This window comes from Myotis yumanensis, unplaced genomic scaffold (genome assembly GCF_028538775.1).
Source record: "Myotis yumanensis isolate MYYU_CA2020_CCGP unplaced genomic scaffold, mMyoYum1.0.hap1 SCAF_5, whole genome shotgun sequence".
Taxonomy (NCBI): domain Eukaryota; kingdom Metazoa; phylum Chordata; class Mammalia; order Chiroptera; family Vespertilionidae; genus Myotis; species Myotis yumanensis.
This window is the reverse complement of record NW_027223756.1, coordinates 23,399,958-23,419,088: the sequence shown is the minus strand read 5'-3', so window position 1 is coordinate 23,419,088 and position 19,131 is coordinate 23,399,958. Positions and strand designations below refer to the sequence as shown.

Genomic DNA, 19,131 nt, shown 5'->3' with positions numbered 1-19,131 from the left:
TGTGTTGGTAACTTCAACTTGAACAGACTTACAGGACTGCTGCAGTGCTCGGAGCCATCGCCTGCTCTCCCCGGAATTTCTCGCTTCGGGCTGCTCATGTTGCACTCAGCTTCCTTGACCAGAAAGAGCTGCTCATCCAGAGCCTCCTTCTGCAGCTGGAGTTTCTGTACATAGCCTGTCTGAGTCTCCAGTTCCTTCTCCAGGGAAAAGATGATCCTGTCCTTGGCTTTGATTTCATCCATCTGAATTAAATGACACCCAGGACATTTTATTTAACCATGCTGTAAAGAAATGCATTTTTACAACAGCTTTGAGTTGAACTGCTTTCCACTGATTGCTGTAGAACTAAGTCATGAGTACGACTAGTGTATTGGATTCATGAATAAGGCAATGCTGTGTAATGAAGGCCTATCCTAGGCTAGTTAGGTATCAAGAGAATCTCTCTCTCTCTCTCTCTCTCTCTCTCTCGTATGTTCTGTGCAGATGCTTTGAGTCTATATATTGTTTGAAATAGTTTGGGTTGGTTGAATATGGAAAGAAAAGGTTCACTTGAAAATGGATCATTAGTGTTCATAAAGACAGATACTAAATATGCCACTACAGGGTCTCCCAGAACAATTTTGGATGTCAACTCCTCTCTGGGGGGATTACCTTTGAGTTCAGTTCAAATAGCAGTAGCCACTAGGAGTAGGTCATTCGTAACTGGAGAAGCTACAGACTTCCTAGAAGCCTAGTCATTTCCACAGGCCAGTATGTTTGCATCCAGGCTGTGAATCTGCAGTGAGGTCCTTCCGTGGTTCACGTTGTCTAGCTCTTTCCATTCCTATCCATGTTTCAGAGCAGCCAATTCTTAGCAACCATTTTACCCTTCCTGTCAGAAAGCCATGGTTGGAACAAGAATAGGGATGGAAAGTACCTGGTTTTATTAGCACTTCTTTCTCTCTTACTCCTGTGGGATATACTTATTGATCCTCACTCTCATTTCTGCTAAGTCTGCGCATGGCCTCAGAAATATTTCTCAACTAAAGGCCTATAAACATTTGATACCAATTGTTCAGAGTTTCATTGGACTGAATGTTTTTGCCAGGCCTGGATGAGGGCAAGTGAAGTGAATTTCTGTAAATAAATTTTGAAGAAAGCATAGCTATTGAGTGAAACCTTTCTCCTCATTTCATTATATCCAGTGTGAATATTCAAAATGGAGATAGAGAAAAGACATTTAATACAAACAACATTATACCATTATACTCTTCTCTTTAGATAGATGTCTCCTTATAATAACAAATCACTCTATATAAATCTTTCTTTGCTTTGCTCCTCAGACCAAAAATAAAAAAAGGGGCGGGGGGGACAGAAACTGTGTTATATAGTCACGTATTTCCCATATGTAAATATCTGTAAATATGTAAATATTGCTTCAAAGACACATGATGGCTTTTAGATTAATTTTGGGTGGCCATTGTGCTAAATTCCAAGTTACCAGATGATCCTGTGATATCGTCTGATAGCTTGGTGAGACATTGAACTGTCCTGTTAATTTGGAAATAAAAGCATGGTCTTTGTTTCTATCTCCTTGTAGAAGATTGACTGCAATGTTATTCTTTACTGAGTAGCACATTCATTTGTCAGACCTGTCATCTATGGTGCTATTTACAGTTTACCACAGTTCCAGATATGCATACTCCTAGTTGGTTCTGATGAATAATACCCAATTTGCTGAGAAAGTATCCCATTACCGCTCATATCATCATCCTCATCATCACCATCATCACAACTGAAATGTATTGATCTTTTACCACATTCAAGGCACTGAACGCAGAGCTTTACATACCTTATCTCATTTTATTAACAATCCTTTTATGTAGGTTCGGCTATCACCATTTTAGAGATGATGACTGTGTACCAAAGAGTAACGCGGTTAGAGTCATGTGGCTAATTGGTGAGGCCTGATTTTACTTTCAGTCTCCTGACTTTAGAGCCCACTCTATTAGAGTCTATGCTAGACTGACTCCAAGATTATTTCCAGCATTTCCCCAAGTGGTTTCCTGCAGGATATTCCGTAATTAGTGTGTGAAGGCTCTGTTGTACAATAGTTATAAGAATGGACTGTGGTCTCTGAACACCAGAATTTTCCATAGTTCTGTTCTTAGTTGGGATGGAAATTTATATATATATATATATATATATATATATATATATATATGATATAGAATTATATATATAATATATATATATATATATATAGAATTACTCCCATTTCTCTCCCTTCCAGTTCCAAAAATGGAGCTGGGGGTGAGGACAGGAATGAGATAAGAAGAAGATAAAAATGAAAAGTGCATCCGTATGATTGAAAAAGTTTACCATGTTATTCGGTTTATGCCCAATTTTTGAATGACTCTTCAGGTAGCTTAGATTTTACAGTTATTAAGAGGGATTCACATCATCAGTGTGCTGGTGAAAGAAACATCATAGAGAAAACAACACATCAACATGTACTTGTAGATTTTACACTGAAAACCATCAAAAGACAAAAATATTTCGTGTGAAGCTTCCTTTCCATTTACCTACCTGCTGACTCCAGAGTTCACGGGCCTGATTCTTTATCATCAGCCACTGTTGTTTCAAAAATCAAAGGCAGGGCAGAGACCCGTATTTCTACACTGTGTTTGGTTTCCTTTGTCAACCAGTGCAATAGAATGAATTGCAGGTCAAGAATTCAAAAAGTGTAGCAAAGGCAACATTTTACAGTCACAATGTATTGCAGTACAAAGAAAATTACATGTTTAGTTTTTTTTTAAATGTTCTATGGTAACCACATTTTACTTAAAATTGAAATCCTCAAGATACCATCCAAGGAACATAATTAGAATTCTTAGGAAAGAATTGCTTAGAATTAGGAGACACAAGAGGGAAAGTATAATTTTTCCCAAGAAATTGTTGTTCTGAGAGAAGTATAAAGTACATTCTAACAGGTAATGTTTAATTTGATAAGATATAACTAATGCTAAACATTCCGAGTATATGCATGTGAATGCATCTTCTAAAATATCAGACAAAGTCACCCTAGGATAGTATAGCTTTCACACAATAATGATATTTGTTTTATTTTTTTGACATAGTGAGAGACCAATGGCTTTGGTCATACATATTAAAAAGAAAGACCGAACTCTATAGGGGTTGAAGTAGGTCTTTGAACTTGGTAATAGCAAACTTAGGAATAAGCTACTTAGGAATGACATCCAATTTAAAAATTATAGTGACCCCTGCTCATTTGGGGGGAAATCGATTTTAAACAGGACTGGGAATTTTATAGCTCTACCTACTCCTTTCAGGCATAGTTCCTAGAGAGAAGACTGGTGAGTCACTCGGGATGTCCCCAGCGGCTGCCTTGTTTGAGACGTCTTGAGAGCCATAGAAACTCTCCTTACCCTGTGAACATTTTCACAAATGGGAAGCACACGACAGCAGGCTGATTTTGGAAGCATTCATAATTTAGAATATTTTCATAGACATCCAAGAAAACATGAGTCATTGAATAGATATTTTCCATGTGTACTGGGCTGGAAGAATCCAGTTTTTATGAGAAAGGTGACCCAAAATCTTTTACACTTTTGACTGTCTGTCTGTCTGTCTGTCTGTCTACTACCTACCTGCTTATCGACCAATCCTGTATTTTGGAGAGAACATGGGACAAAAGGTGGGCGCTGTTTACAATCCACTCTTAAGAAACACCCGATAAAGCAAACCCCTGGCTCCCTGGCCCCCGGAAAGAGAACGGCTCTGCACTGGGTTACTAACCAGCCTCCGGATATCCCGCTCGGACTCCCACTTGATCTTCGAGATGGCTTCCTGGTGGGACTGATGCTCACTCCTCAGGTCCCCGGCCTTGATTTTATCCGCTTGGATCATGTTGCTGAGGGCCTCGTCCACCTGCTTCTTGGCCGTTTTCAGGTCCGCAATTTCCTGTAGGAGCTTAATGCGCTCCGCATCGAACAGTTTCCGGGCCTCCTCCCGGGCCTCCATGGTGAGCGCTGTCCTTACTTTGTCGCTGCTGCCGTCCCGGAGGGCACACAGCGCCGACTTGAGCCTCTGGATCTCCCCGTCCCGCACCTTCACTGTCCTCGCCATCTCCTGCTCGTGCTGCTTGATGAGGCTCTCCCGCACGGCCTGCAGCTCCTTCATCTTCTCCTCGTGGAGCTTGGCTTTGAGCTCGGTCACCAGGACGGTGTGCTTGCGCTGCTCCAGCTCCCGGATCCTCTTGACTTCTTGAGTCTTCTCTCTTTCCAGCTTCGATACCTAAAGGCGGAAAGGCGAAAGGATAAGAGATGCGCCTTGAAGGAAAGGTGTGCTCCGAGGCAGGATTTACAGATGAGGGCCCTGTGATCTCTTAAATCTTTGCAAATTCCAGGCCATGGTGCGCCGGGAGGGAAGGAGACCACAAGCTTTAAAGCTGCGGATACAGTGTGTAAAAGGAGCAAATACCCAAGGATGCTTTTGTTACTTTGTTCAGACAAATATCTGATGTGCTGGGGCCTTTCTATATATTTGGTGTGTGGTCTGCAGGCAAGTAGCACGGGCATCACCAGAAGCCTGTCAGAAACGCTGAATCTGGGGCTCCATCCCAGATCTACGCGTTGGACGTGCATTGGAACAAATTCCCAGGCGAGGGGCCTGCACAGGGAAATCAGGAAGCGGTGCTACAATGGTTTCACCTCCACAGAGAGGAGTTCAAAACGGAACACCAGAGAGCTTTTTAGACTACGCATCCCTGGCTAGGTGCGACTGATCAGTGTCGGTGACTCAAGATAGTTCATAGCTCATTATGATCAGACTAGTAAATGGTGCCTAAAGTAATATTATGACATATTTTCCATGTTTCTTTATTCTTTGGAAGAGAAGATGCTGCTATTAAAGGGAAAGGAAACAATGAAAACAAGTGATATAACCTCCACCTCCCTCTTATTTAGCTACTTGGTTCCACCCCAAACTTCATATGCACACACCAGGCAAAAAACTCCATCGATGTCTCTCTGCACCCTTCTCTATCCCCACTGTTACTTCCCTCTCTTACTCCCCCGCAAGCCAACTCTCCAAGTAGTTTAATAAAGTATTTCCTTTCATCTTTCAGGTATTCTGATTTTTAAAAATCTGTGTTTTGTTAAATTTCCAATGATAATAAATAATATAGGTCTCCTCATAGATTAGCAATGGCACTGCCTTCATCCGGCTGTGAATCCGGCTCTGATTCATTCAGTGGATCGGAGTGGAGCGATTGCATTTGCAGCTTGAAAAAGCCTCATGGCTCCTGTTCTACCATCCTTTTCCCCACATCATCTCTGCTGCCCGTATTTGTTCCTTTTTGTCTCTGTCGTGTGCATGGGCGCTCACACGCGCGCACACACACACACACACACACACACCACACACACCGTAACCTGGAAAAGGGGGAGAATCAGGCAGCCTCAGGAGTAATATCTAGTTGAGTGATAGTGAGTCTCTGCCATTTGTAGAATTGGAAGGTGTCATAAAATAATTGTTAAGAGGCTTTTCAGCTGGAAAAGGTTAAGATTCAAACTCCTTACTGAATGGTAACGTAAATCATTCAGTAAGGAGCCTGAGATTTACTTACCTTCACAGTTTACCTACCTTTAACTAGAGCAGAATTTTCTAAGTCCACATGACATTTTGTGAACATTATATCTATGTTCTTCCAGCCTGCTCCCGTCCTCTCTCCTCAGGCCCTCACCGCCCCATTGTCTGTGTCCACGGGTTATATGAACATTATATTTGAAAGGCAAAGAAATTATTCCCATGTTGGTTATTCTAAAAGAACTCAGGGCACATGGAGACTCGGCGAAATTAGCAGCCAGGCATCCTCAAACGACTGTCCTTCGATCTCACCTCCAGCTTAGACCAAGGTCCCTTCCAAGATGCCTCTTATCTCAGCTGCTCTAGAGCAGGAGTCCAGTGTGGTGGCCACTAGCCACCCCGAGCACTTGGAACATCGCAAGTCTGCAGTAAGACTTGGTCTAAGTGCAAAATACAAACTGGATTTTGAAAACTTAGTGTGAGGTAAAAAAATACTTCATGAACAATTTTTATATTGATTACATATCAAAATTTTAACATTTGGGGCAAAATAGGTTAAATTAAAAAACTAATTCTTTTCACTTTTGAAATTTTGGTTACAAGAAATTTTAAAATCACATATACGGCTGGCATTGTGGGCTTGCATTATATTTCTCTCAGACAGCCCTGCTCTAGGGTTCCTGGAGTTTCATTTAATGAGCCCAGCTTTCCCCACACTGCTGGGGATTCTCTCTGAGTAAAGCCTAGTTCTGGTCTGACTTATGTATCTGCTCAGAAGTCACCCAGGGCTCCTTTACACTGTGGAAAAAGCTCCCAACACTTAGCCTCGCCCTTGGGGCTCTCAGAAGATTTGGTTAGGCTTCTAGCTCTGGCGTCTTCCTCTCCAGGTACAGAGGGGTACGCTATTTTCAGCACATGCCCTGCCTTTCTGTACCAATGTGCCTATAGTTCCCTCTTCCTGTCTTGCCTTTCCCTCCTTTGGGGATCCTCTTATTCACATGGCCCAGCCAGATGTCATCCTCTGTGGTCATGCTACCCATGATCACCCAGGACAAAGCTCATTTCTCCTGCCTTTGTCTTCTCAGTGTACTTAAAAAAAAAAAAAGATTTTAGAGAGAGAGGAAGTGAGAGGAGGAAGAGGAGGAGAGAGAGAAACATTGATATGGGAGAGAAACATCAATAGGCTGCCTCCTACATGCCCCTGAGGATTGAGCAACTGGGGCATGTACCCGGACCAGGAATCAAATGGGAAACCTTTTGGTACATGGGATAATGCTCAACCAACTGAGCCACATTGGCCAGGGCTCAGTGTACTTTGTTAATACCTTCTTCCTTCTCCTGTCCAAATTTTTATTTATGCTGTGCTTTTTTGTGCACTTGTCTGTCCTCACCACAGCCTCCCCTACCCTACCCAGACTGGAAGCTCCTAGAAGGCTGCCAATGAGCCTGTTCATCTTTGTCTACACAGTAGCTGCCAGGCAGCACATAAGAAGAAGCCAAAGAGTGTGTGGGAATAAAGAATGTATAGCAATATGTCTCCTTGGCTAGCCATCTAATCAGAAGCAAGAATAATATACCCTGTATATAGTTTAGAGAACACAGGTTTCTAGGGTTACCCAGAGCAACCCCTCATCCATCCCTTCCCTATATAAAATAAGAATGAAACAGAAACAGCCGTAATAGATAAGAATTCCTACTTGCCCTCTGCTTGATGTTTCTCTCAGTCCTCCAGTAAGACCAACCTAAAATTTCCTCCCCATTTTTTAAGAATGAACTGAAGTGGAGATCTTCTAGCTCACAAGTGGGCAAACTATAGCCAAATGGACCAAATCTCTCCTGCCCCTTGTTTTTTGTGAATAAAGTTTTATTGGAACATAGCCATGCCTATTCAAGTTGCCTATGGCTGCTTTCAGGCTACAGTAGAGTTGGGTAGTCTTAGAGACTACCCACAAAATTTAAGGCATTTACTATTTGGCCTTTACAGAAAAAATGTGCTAATTCTTCTTTTACATGGAAAAGGAATCTCTTTGAAAAGGGGTCTTAGTTTTTCACTGATTTCCATCTAGGCCCTTGAGAATGTTAAGTTTAGCTCAAATAATCGGAAACCAATCATCTTCAATTTCAGCAGGATGTTTTTACATTGGGCATTTGAAATACCATCATGACCACGAGGGCTGTCTGGTAACACGTTACTAAAAGAAATTTTAGCAATTGTTCCTAGAATAATGGAAAATTATAGTAAAATGGACAAAGGGTAAGGAATTCTGGGTTTGCATTTCAATTCCACCACCTGCTGTCTCTAAGAAAGTTGCTTTATCCTTCTGAGGATCTTTTACTATACTGAAGAATACCTATGAAATGGTTATTTTTAGGGTTAAATTAGATAAGACATAGGAAAGTGGCTTGGTCTATAAAGTACTATGAAATGCAAGGCATTATTATTGGATATAAGAGGAGATACTTATAATCTAAAATGACTTATGTCAAATTCTCTGTAGATAAATTAGATTGTATCACTTTGCAATTCATTTCTAATTATAAACACCAATCTTTCATGTGTAGACTGTAGAGATGAATAATAAAAACATGAAATTACAGGTACAAGAAAAATACAGGGTTGGCAAAAGTAGGTTTACAGTTGTGAGTAGGAGAAACACAGTTTATTCTTGTATTATTATTTATTAATTATTGTATTATTTATCTTATTATTGTTGTTGTTATTTTAAATTCTTACTTATGATTTATCATTTAGGCTGGTAATTTAACCTACTTTTGCCCACTCCTGTGTATTCTAGTTTGAAAATAAAAGCAAATACAAACACTGGCCTTTTTTTTTTCTTTTTTTTTGTTACTCTTCACCTGAGGATATTTTTTCATTGATTTTTAGGGAGAGTGGAAGAGAGAGGGAAAGACAGAGAGAGAAACATCAATGTGAGAGAAACATATCAATTGGTTGCCTCCTGCATGAGCCCTGACTAGGGCTTGGGCCAGGGAGGAGCTTGCAACCAAGGTACGTGCCCTTGACCGGAGGAATCGAACCTGGGACCCTTGGTCTGCAGGCTGACGCTCTATCTGCTGAGCCAAACCAGGTAGGCCTTCATATTGGTCACTTAAATGAATCTATAGAATCCAAACAAAATTCAAAGGCACTGAATTATATTTGGTATTTTTATGTTAACCTATTTTGGTTGTCATGGAAACTGGGTTTTTTTGTAGGCTTTCTAGGTATGACTTCTTTAAAGCTTGAGAGAAGTGTTTCACTATGAAGGAAGTACAAAGGATGTGACTGACATTTAGATAAAAACAGCTAATAAAAATTTTGTAGTAAAATCATTTTCTGAGCCCTAGATGGTTTGGCTCAGTGGATAGAGCCTGCAGACTGAAGGGTCAGGGTCTGATTCCGGTCAAGGGCACATGCCTGGGTTGTGGGCTCGATCCCCAGTAGGGGGCGTGCAGGAGGCAGCTGATCAACGATTCTCTCTCATCATTGATATTTCTCTCTCTCTCCCTTCTGCTCTGAAATCACAAAAAAAAAAAAATCATTTTCTGAAAAATTTTGCAGCCCATATTGCACCACTAAGGAAATAAATGTTAATATCTTTTTAAAAAATATATTTTTTTATTGATTTAGAGAGGGAGGGAGAGGGAGCGAGAGATAGAAACATCAATGATGAGAGAGAATTGTCAATCAGCTGCCTCCTGCATACCCCCTACTGAGGATCGAGTCTGCAACCCAGGCGTGTGGCCTGCCCTGGAATTGAACCGTGACCTCCTAGTTCAGAGGTGGACGTAGATGTTAATATCTTGATGTAAGTTGTAAGAATGAGTGTACAAAAAGATCAAGAATTTTTCCTATGTAACAATGAAAAAGTATAAGATAATAATGCTTGGAAATGGAAAAAATTTAGTTAGTGGAAAAAGAATCACTTTTAATTAGTGGGAATGTTTTATGGAGAAAAAATTTCAGCTGGATTACATAAGAGCATTTAGTCAGGCACCTTTGAAAAGGCTTTATCCATTTCAGTTCATTTAACCTCCTGGGCAGCTCTGTGATGTAGGTAGTGTCTGTTTCATGTGAATTTCAGGTGAAAAAAGTGAGAACCAGTCTCCATCCACATAAGTGCATGTAAAGAGGGTTGATTAGAGCCCAGTGTGGGTCAGCGGTCAGGTCTGGGTCAGAGTCCAGATCCCCTGTTTGCTCTGAAAGCTTGGACAAGCCGCCTCACCACTCAGCCTCAGTGTCCTTGTTTATAAACCAGGACTGGTGCTATCATTCTCATATAGTTCTGAGGAATGCTTTAGATAAGGTATCAACATACTTTGGAAAGGCTGGCCCACATGGGAGATGAATAATTATTCATATATGGTAGATACTACAATATCATTTTTATAAATATTACTATGCGGTGCTACATAAATACCGACAATATAACTGTAAGTACCCATATTGTCGTGATAAGACTAACATTATTATTGTTGCATTAAGACTGTAATAACTATTTTACTAACATAAATAGATGTTCAAAAGTAAACTTGGGTTTCCTCAGGACGCACTGAGTTCCCTGACATTGGAGGCACCTACCCTTAACTTGGAAGACATTTGGATGATGTGTATACAGAAGGAGTGGGTGGGGCTGGGACAGGGCATGAGGGTGAGCACTGACCAGGCTTGGGATGATACAGCCCCAAATCCCTTCTAGCGAGAGAGGTTTTATGTAAAATATAATCATTAGGGAGAATTAATCTTAGCGGGGAAAGCTTATGTTCTTAGAGAAGGAAGGGAATTCCTGACGACCTCACACAGCCTCACACGTATTTTCCTCTTCTGTCCCAATTCTAGTCTGGCCTTTGCCAAATGCCAGTGTAAATTCTGCCAAGATCAAGATGGCAGTGATGTGAGCTCTCCTGGAACCTTAGACATCTAGGATTAAAAATTGGACAGTCCCATCAAAGGCACGGAGGGTTGAGAGGTTATCAAGGCAAGACAAGCTAACAAAAGCTTTGGTTCGGATGATCTGCATCAGATGTTGCTGGAGGTCTAAACTCTTAGCAGGCCAGAGGGGATTTTCCTGGGCGCTAAGTAAATCTCAAACAGCAGACTCCAAGGAGGGACAAATGGCGGCAGCAGGTGCTTCTCAGGGAGATTTTATACAACCTGGGGAGGCACAGAGGATTCTATTTGTTCAGGTCCTGATTTTAGCCACGTAGGCTTCCTGAAAACAAAACTAAAGATAGAAAACGCAAGAAATACGGCACCCCAAACTTGGGCCCTGAACCTGGAGGCTCTATAGCAGTCCCCGGAGGATAGAGAAGGGTGCTGGTATTCTGAGAGTGCACCAGCAGCCACAGAGCACCGATCACCGCCTTAGGGAAGCCTGGATTCCCATTTAGGCTCCTGCACTCACATGTCACTGGGAACAAATGAGTGAAAGGGTTCCTTCCTCAGTGAAATCAGAACAGTCATTGCCGCCCTTTGTCCCAGGCTCCTCCTGAGGATGCAAATGCTTTGCAGTCCCAAGGGCTAGTCCAACAGTGGAAACTCCTGTTTGCAGCTGACTCCCCCTGGCCCTGCAGCCCAGGCCTGTTGCTCTCCCCACTGTGCCTTCATCCCATTGACATTTACAGAACACATTGTATAGAGAGCAGAGTCAGACATGCATGTGTAATTACTATTATTATTTTTTGTAAATCAATCAAAATTACTCCTATTTTTGTAAGATCAGCAAAAAATATATTTTGTGGTGTGCCACAGAATTTTAGCGGGTAGTATGCATGTGCCATGAGATGGAAAAAGTTAAAAGTCGCCGAGATGATGAATTAAAACACCTCCCATGCTTGACACAAACATACTGCTCAAAAACGAACACACAGAGATACACCCTTATGAAACAGACACGGCTACGATCCCATTTGACAGATGAGGAAAGGAAAACACCGAGGGATTTCACAGTCTGCTCAGGGCCACTCTGGTGCCGAGTGCAAGGGCTGGGGTTATGTCAGGAGAAAATGCGTTTATTACAGCGTGTGACAGACAGTGAACATTCAGCAAAGTGTAGCTATTTCTCTTATCAGCCCTAAGCATTTATGACTCTGCTCTCTATACACTGTGTTCTGTAAATGTCAATGGAATGACCCGTCTTTCCGGAAAAACAAGTAATGCCTCATCGCCCCAAAGGTTTCCGCTCTCTAGTCTATTCCCCAGGAGCCAAATTGCCATTTTATCATCATAGTCTGGGAACCAAACGGAGAGTGAGCGTTCCCATCTTGATACTGTTCATATGCTCTCTCTTCACGCCTGGGCCTGGGAAGCACAAGCCTATTTATTTTAATAAAACTGCTTTATGACTTGTTTGCCCCCGAAATTCCCTTTGTTCTTCGGGGAAGGCTGCTGACAGGCGGGGAGGCTTTGCGTTAGCCCCAGTGCTGGGACTGTAATTAACTGCCAAGGGGAGGGAGACAGGGAGGCAGCCTGCAGAGGGGAGGATAAGACAGTGCCTTTATTCAGGAGGCCGGCTTCCCATCTCTTGTCAGAGAGCGAGGGGAGATTACGCTGACCTTCTCGACTTAGACCCCAGTGCCAGGTCCTGGATAAACAGGCAGCCCTGTCCAGGCTCAGGTTACCCCTTTTAAAAGACTTGAATGTGTAGGAAATTGGCAGCGGCGGGGCCCTCAGGGCCTCTGCCTCTCTGAAATCTCCTGAGTTTGTTCTCTGTAAGTCAGTGGCAGTCTACGGTTACCAGTCTCCAGGCCAATGCGCCTCCTCCTATGAATGTTGTTCGTCATCCTGTCCTGATTACAATGAAATGAGTCTGTTCTCTTGAAATGTGACGTTGCCCCCGGGAAAGTTAAAGCCAGTGGAATGTTCACAGACTGTCAGAAGAGGAGGAACGGAAAGGCAGAGTGGAGTGTTTGTCAACATGAAGGCGGAGAACCACCTGCGTGGGGACTGTCTGCACTGTTTGTTAGAATTGGAAATCGTGGTCCTCACTCCACCTATTTCATCAGAATCCTTCCAACGTGGGCCCAGGGACTTCAATTTTTAATAAGTTCCCCCAGGTTATTCTAAGGCACAGTGATGCTTGAGAGACACAGATATGGAGAAATTGATTCAGTCATCTGAATTACAGATGGAGACACTGAGACACTTAAATGTGTCCCTGAAGAGAGATAAAGAAAATGCCTTGGTCTTCTGACTTGCAAACAATTTTTTTTTTTTTAAAGAAAACAACAACATCATGTTCTTTGTACCTTCATGGGAACTAAAATATTTCCTTCACAAATTTTACATTGGAGTTTGTTTATCCCAGGTTAAGGTTTTGCCGAGACAGGAGGCAAAGGGCTTTTGGCGACCTAATATTTATTATGGCTGGCACCAAGAGAAATAGATTTGGAGGAAAATAATTAAAATTTCATAGTAATGTCAAGGAAGAAGGGAGATAAAACAGAATGAGGGTATTTGTTGGTTTGTGATCTACAGTTTGATCAAGACCAGTTTCTGCCAAGCAAAGAATTATCTAGAGAAGGCATGGTAGTGCAGACATGGTTGTGCCCAGTTCACAGGAAGCAGACCTGCCTCAATGCATGTTGAAAATTTCAAAATGCTCTCCTTCCCGTGACCCTGTGATATCCACACAGCGCTGGTGAGATGAGTGTTAGCAAATCCATTTATGAGATCCAGAGAATTAAAGAGACATTCCTAAGTCCAGTTAGTGACTAATTCAGTGTAGACCATATTAGAGAGAATATTACTATTACCATTTTTTGAGAGTTTACTATGTGCCTGGCAGCTCACTGAGACATGAACTTTCTCATTTAATCCTCATAATCACTTTATGTACTTGTCCAACTTAAACCTCATCACAGCTCAAATCACTCTTCATTCATTCCTCAACTTATTAAAAAAAAGAGATGTTGAGCTTTTCCGTTCTGGACAGTTATTTGGGCTCTAGGGATTCAGAGGTAAATTAAGTCTCTGATTTCGTAGAGATCGCACTTGACTCAGGAAAGATAAGCATGAAACAAGAACATAAATAAATATATAATTTTGTATGAAAGAAGTCAGGAATAGCCAGGCTATGGGGGAGTAACTGGGCATTTATTTAAACAATAAGTAAATCTATAACTTTCTGTGAAATGAATCAAGAATAGCCAGACTCTGGGGAGTAGCTTGGCATGTTCTGTGTTAGAGGCTGTGGTCAGATGCAGCTGACACCGGAGGGCGGTGAGGATGGAGCCTGGAGCTGACCGGGGGAGGAACAAGAACAAAGGCCCTCAATGTGATGGTATCTCTCCTGATTCTTCCAAGAGGCTGAAGCAGAGTGGTCCAAGGGGAGGGATGTGGGAACTGAGTCAGAGGGAGCTACAGGAAATACCCTGTAGTTGGTAGGAAAAACTTTGATTCTGAGAGGCAGAGGCAGCCACCGAAGGGTTCTGAGTGACAAGATGTGGTACATTTTAGAAAGATTGCTCTAAATCCCACAGGGGGGATACCCTATAGAGGGCAAGGGTGGGACTTGCCTAAGTCAACGACTATTAAGTGTCGAGGGGAGGTACGGGTGGTTGGGGTCATTGTCTCCGTGTTTATTCTCTGCTTTCCTGAACCAGGCAGAGATCGGTCTCATGACCATGTTACTGTCACCTTCTGTGTATCCCTTGCTCAATTCCCTCCTGTCACACACAAGAAACCCTCCCTGTGTACAGAAAGGCAATTGGCAGAAAGGAGCCCACGGGGGGGTTGGGGGGGAGCAGTAGGCAGAGCTGGGCCAGAGCCACGCTGAGGGCTGTGACCTCAGAGCCCTCACTCACCTTGGACTTCTCTTGGTGCAGCTCTATCTGGATGTCTGTGAGCTTGGTCCTGAGGTCTTCATTGGCAGCTTGAAGGGCGACGATGAGCGCCTCGGGCTTCTCGCCCTTATTTCGCCCTTTCTTGGACATTGTTCCTTTCTAAATGGAGTCTGTTGGTTTTTAAGTCCTTTCACATGGGTGCTGCCATGTTCCTGTTTCTTATCCCGGAGTGCGATGTTTCAGCATCTACTGCGTGGTGGTCCTTGGTAAGGTCTCCTTAGCCGCTGCCCTGGAAGCCCTGGGAAGAGACAGCCGTTACTGCGGTGGCAGAGACCTGGGCGGGTGCCTGACAGTCACTCTCAGCCTGAGCTGCCTCTATGAGTCTCCTCGGGAGGGTTCTTGTCTCCACTATCTCCCGTTCACTCCGCACATGAATTTCCAGCCATCTTTCCAAAGGGCCAGTCTGATCACGTCAGTGCTCTGCTTAAAATCCTTCAAAGACCCGTGACAGTATCTTTCACGTCTCAGAGTGCTCTTTATGTCTAACCCTGCCCATTCTCCTCGCCTTTCTGCCTCCATTTCACTCACTTATATTCTAACCATAACGAATGTCTTTTAATTTGCTGATTCTTGTTCCCTTCCCATGGGACTTTTCCTATTCTATTTTCTCTTCTCCAGCCTCTGCCCAGCCTCCTCACATTGTCCTCCCTTATGTCCTCCTCCTCACACCCTGCCACACACACAGTGTAGTTTGACTGGCGTTCAGGACTCTTTCAGGTCTCAGCTTCCACATCAGTTCCTCCGGGAAACACCCCCTAGGTTATTACATGTCCTTTTTGTTTAATTGTGCTCACCACCATGAAACTGTAAACTTGGTGAGGGCAGAAATGTGTTGCTCTTACTACTTGCTTCTCAGTATCCATCATAAGTCCTGGTACATACCAGGTATTTAATTAGTATTTGTAAAAGGAAGTCACCTATGTGAAGACCTCATGATCACCCCATAAAGAGCCCCAACTTTAAGACATTTCTATAAAGACCTAGAATTATACAATAAATAAATAAACTGTGAGAAGTGAGGATTAATTATACTGGGTTAATTGGGTCACTCACATTCATTCAGTCAATATTGTTAGAGTTCCTTCTATATGCTATGCTAGGCACAACATGTTGAAATTGAAAATAAGAGTTTCAAGGCAAAAAACAACAACTCAACAAAACCTCTATATTATCTATTTATCTATCCATCTATATTATCATCTATTTGATAACTGACTTTAAAAAATAAACAGTTGTCTCAGGGTATAGATAAGATTTCTTCTTGGAATGGAATAAGGAAGGCTCCCTGAAGAAGGCTGCACTGGCCTGGAACTGGAGGAGCGAGTAGGATGTTAACAGATGGAGAAACAGGTGAAGAATCCTGGATGAAAGAAATGGCAGGTGCTGAGCTACAGCAAATAGAAAGCACAGTAACTATTTTGTGGCTAAAAATGGGGGCTTGATTCATTACAACCTAAGATATGATTTGTGAGCACTAATGTTGAAAACGTTGCCTGGAAATTTCCAATTGCGGGAGACCTGGGATGCCAACCTTAGAATTTTGGAATCATTTTTTTTTTCAATAAGCAATGGGGACTCTGTTGAAGTTCTGGGCAGGTGGATGGCATAACAGAGCAGTGCTTTGGTGTGGTTATTCTAGTGGCAGAGTGGGCAGAGAATGGAGGGAGGGAGCCTGCCTATTGAACTTGCTAAGGTGGAGGATAATGAAGGCTTAATCAGAACAGCAGCAAAAGGAGAGAAATAAAGAGGGATGGTCTTGCTTTACAAATTCTTAAATGTTTCACAGGAACAAAGCAGGTTAGAAAAATATCAATACTAACCTATCAAAGTCAATGGAGGCCTAGCCGGCTTGGCTGAGTGGATATAGCATCAGCCTGCGGACTGAAGGGTCCCAGGTTCGATTCCGGCCAAGGGCACATGCCTGGGTTGCAGGCTCGATCCCCAGTAAGGGGCTGCAGGAGGCAGTCGATCAATGATTCTCTCTCAACATTGATGTTTTTCTCTCTCTTCTTTCTCCCTTCCTCTCTGAAATCAATAAATATATTATTTTAAAAAGTCAATGGAAAAAACATGACAAGATACTAGAGAAAGTTTCCCATGCAACCTTACAGAAAATTGAGTATTGCGTACATAGATGTGCTTCAGCCCAGGACTAAGGGGAATTCCTACTGATCACACATATGTTCCGGCAGCTGCTTCTCTCTCAAGACCCCTGGTATTCAGCCTTGAGGACCATGCTGGGATCCTGGGCTTTCTGCCACCGACCCCCTGCGCACCGGGGCCTTGCCTTTTGGATGTGTCCCCGAAGAAAGGGGAGAGGGAAGAGTTAAGGGATAGGGAGAATACGCCTGTCTCCAGTAGTCATGGAACTGTCCACCAATATCCCACCCTAAATTAGATGCTGGAGTTTCCTTTGTGCTTGTTTTGCAAGTGTTGCCAAATCATTAAAGTGCATGCCTGGGAGACTTCTAAGAGGCATCATTCTTTGCTTTTAGAATTAAAATGAATTCAACAAGCATTATTGAAAATGTGTATGACAAACACCACTAGACCCAAAGATAAATAAGACAGCGCTTAACTCCAAGCAGGTATCGAGTGAGGAAACCCACATGTCCATGTTTAACAGGTTTCTCTTTCTCTAGTTGGTCTCTAGATGCTATTGGTCCCTAGAGCTTCCTCAAAGTTATCTCCACTGCCCCCTATAAAGTCATGACTCTCAGTTTTATATCCATAGTCCTGACCATTCCCCAAACCCCAGACTCACATATTCAATTGCTTACTTACCAGATCTACTTGAATATCTGACTGCATTTCAAACCTAACCTAACTAATACAGATGTCTTTATTAATTATCATTCAGAACCTTATCTTCTCCAGGTTTATCAACAAATGGCACCGCCCCAGGCCCAGGCATTCCAGACTTAAGTTTAGAAATCATAATTTCTTTTTTTCTCCCTCATTTATTCGGGCCACCAAGAAGTCCAGTTTATTTTCCCTATATAACATGACTTACTTTGGTCAACTTCTCTCAAAGCCCACACAGGGAAAAACATGGGTCACTTAGAGCCTTGTAGTTAGTGTTCCTGAATCAAAAATGGGCTCTTCTGTTTGAGACAGAGGAGGGATGGCAGAGGACAGAGCTTGAGGAAAACTTGGAGTCACGAATTTGGCTATTTGGAGAAGGTTGTGAACTGGGAGAAGACAGCCAGAGGTTAGATTGCACAGGTTCCTGTATGACCCATCATTAGACGTAATTGATGATAACGGAATTTTATTATGTAGACATGAAGAAACATCGCAGCATTTGAATATAGGTGTAACAATAAAAGCTTACAGTGACTGAGTGCTACGAACCTGCCACTAGACTAAGCACTTAACATACTACTCTCATTTGATGCTCACTAAAAAATGTGGAAAAATGATTAGCAGAAAGATTAAGTAAGTTGCCTAAGATGACTGAGTTGCTATGTGGTGAGGCCCAGATTCAAATCCAGGCAGCCTGAGAGAGGCTGGGACCCAAGCTATCATCCCCTGCCTCATATTTGCATTTTAGAAGGGAACTCTGGAACGTGGTGGAAGTGAAGGTAGAAAGAGAGTATGGAGGCAGGATATCAGTAATGGTCCAGGCCAGAAGTAATGCAGCCCTGAACTGGACCATGGCCACGGGGATGAACCGGAGGTGGCAACTCTACCACATGGAGATTTTGATGGAATCATGTCCTACTTTTACACATTATTACTGGTTTTAACCGGTGTCCTCTTCCAGTCTAAATGAGTACCAGCTCTCTGGTATTTCTTGCAGGAAAAATGTACAAGACAATTTTACATTTTAATTTATAATTCTTTTCAAAAAAATGTAATAGTATGTACTGACTTCATGTATTTTTTGGTCTGTGAATTAGTGTTAAATTAGTCCCAGAAGGGCTGAGGAGAAGAAATTGGTTTAAAAAATGAAAACATGTTCAGGAGCGAAAAAAGCATCCCAGACAGTTACTGGTAGCATCAACTTATGGATATCTCAAAGTGAGCAGCTGTTTGTGAGTGTGGTCCTACACACCCCGCTGGGGGAGGGGAGCTTTCTAAAGTCTCTTCCTGTTTTGATGGGTGCCCAGCAATCTTCTGATTCTCATATGTAATGTCACTACAATGCTCTGTCAGCTTGGGCTGCCTTTATTTTTTGTTTTTGGACAGCTTTCACTTATATCTCAATGATGTCACACTTTCAAAGTACATAATTCAGTGATTTTTAGGATATTCCCAAGGTTGTACAACTATCACCACAATTAATTTTATAACTTTCCATCACCTCAGAAAGAAAGCCTATACCTGGTAGCAGCCATTCCTTATTCCCCATAAATCCCTCCCAGTCCTAGGCTCCAGCCTATAAAAAGAGAAAACATCCTGGAAAGCAGAGAACGAGCTCATTGGTAAATGCTGTAGCAGAGAGTGCACCGAGAAAGAGGAAGACTTGATGGAGAAGGTGACATGTGAGCTGATCTGGAGATGCTGCCCACCTGGCTGGGTTCTTACTTAGTGCAGGAACAATGCAAAGTGCATTAAACTTTAGGAAGACTAACTTATTGAACTAGTCCAATGAACCCTTTCAGATATTTACTCTTCTTTTAGAGAAGGAAACTGAAGATCAGAGAGGTTCGCTAACTTGAAAAAACTTACACAGCTATGAAGTGGCAGAGCTGC

At 42.5% G+C, this 19,131-nt stretch overlaps 1 protein-coding gene across 4 annotated transcripts in view; it reads right to left on the bottom strand.

Annotated features, from left to right (window-relative positions):
• Positions 1-19,131, bottom strand: part of JAKMIP2 (janus kinase and microtubule interacting protein 2) — a 124,006-nt gene that overhangs the window by 37,513 nt on the left and 67,362 nt on the right. For all 4 annotated transcript variants that reach the window (XM_070414658.1, XM_070414660.1, XM_070414661.1 and 1 more), the window contains exons 2-4: positions 14,395-14,671; positions 3,799-4,296; positions 33-242 (exon numbers count right to left, since the gene is read on the bottom strand). In XM_070414658.1, coding sequence (XP_070270759.1) covers positions 33-242; positions 3,799-4,296; positions 14,395-14,523 — 837 coding nt within the window. In that variant the 5' untranslated portion in view covers positions 14,524-14,671. The remainder of the gene's footprint in view (positions 1-32; positions 243-3,798; positions 4,297-14,394; positions 14,672-19,131) is intronic.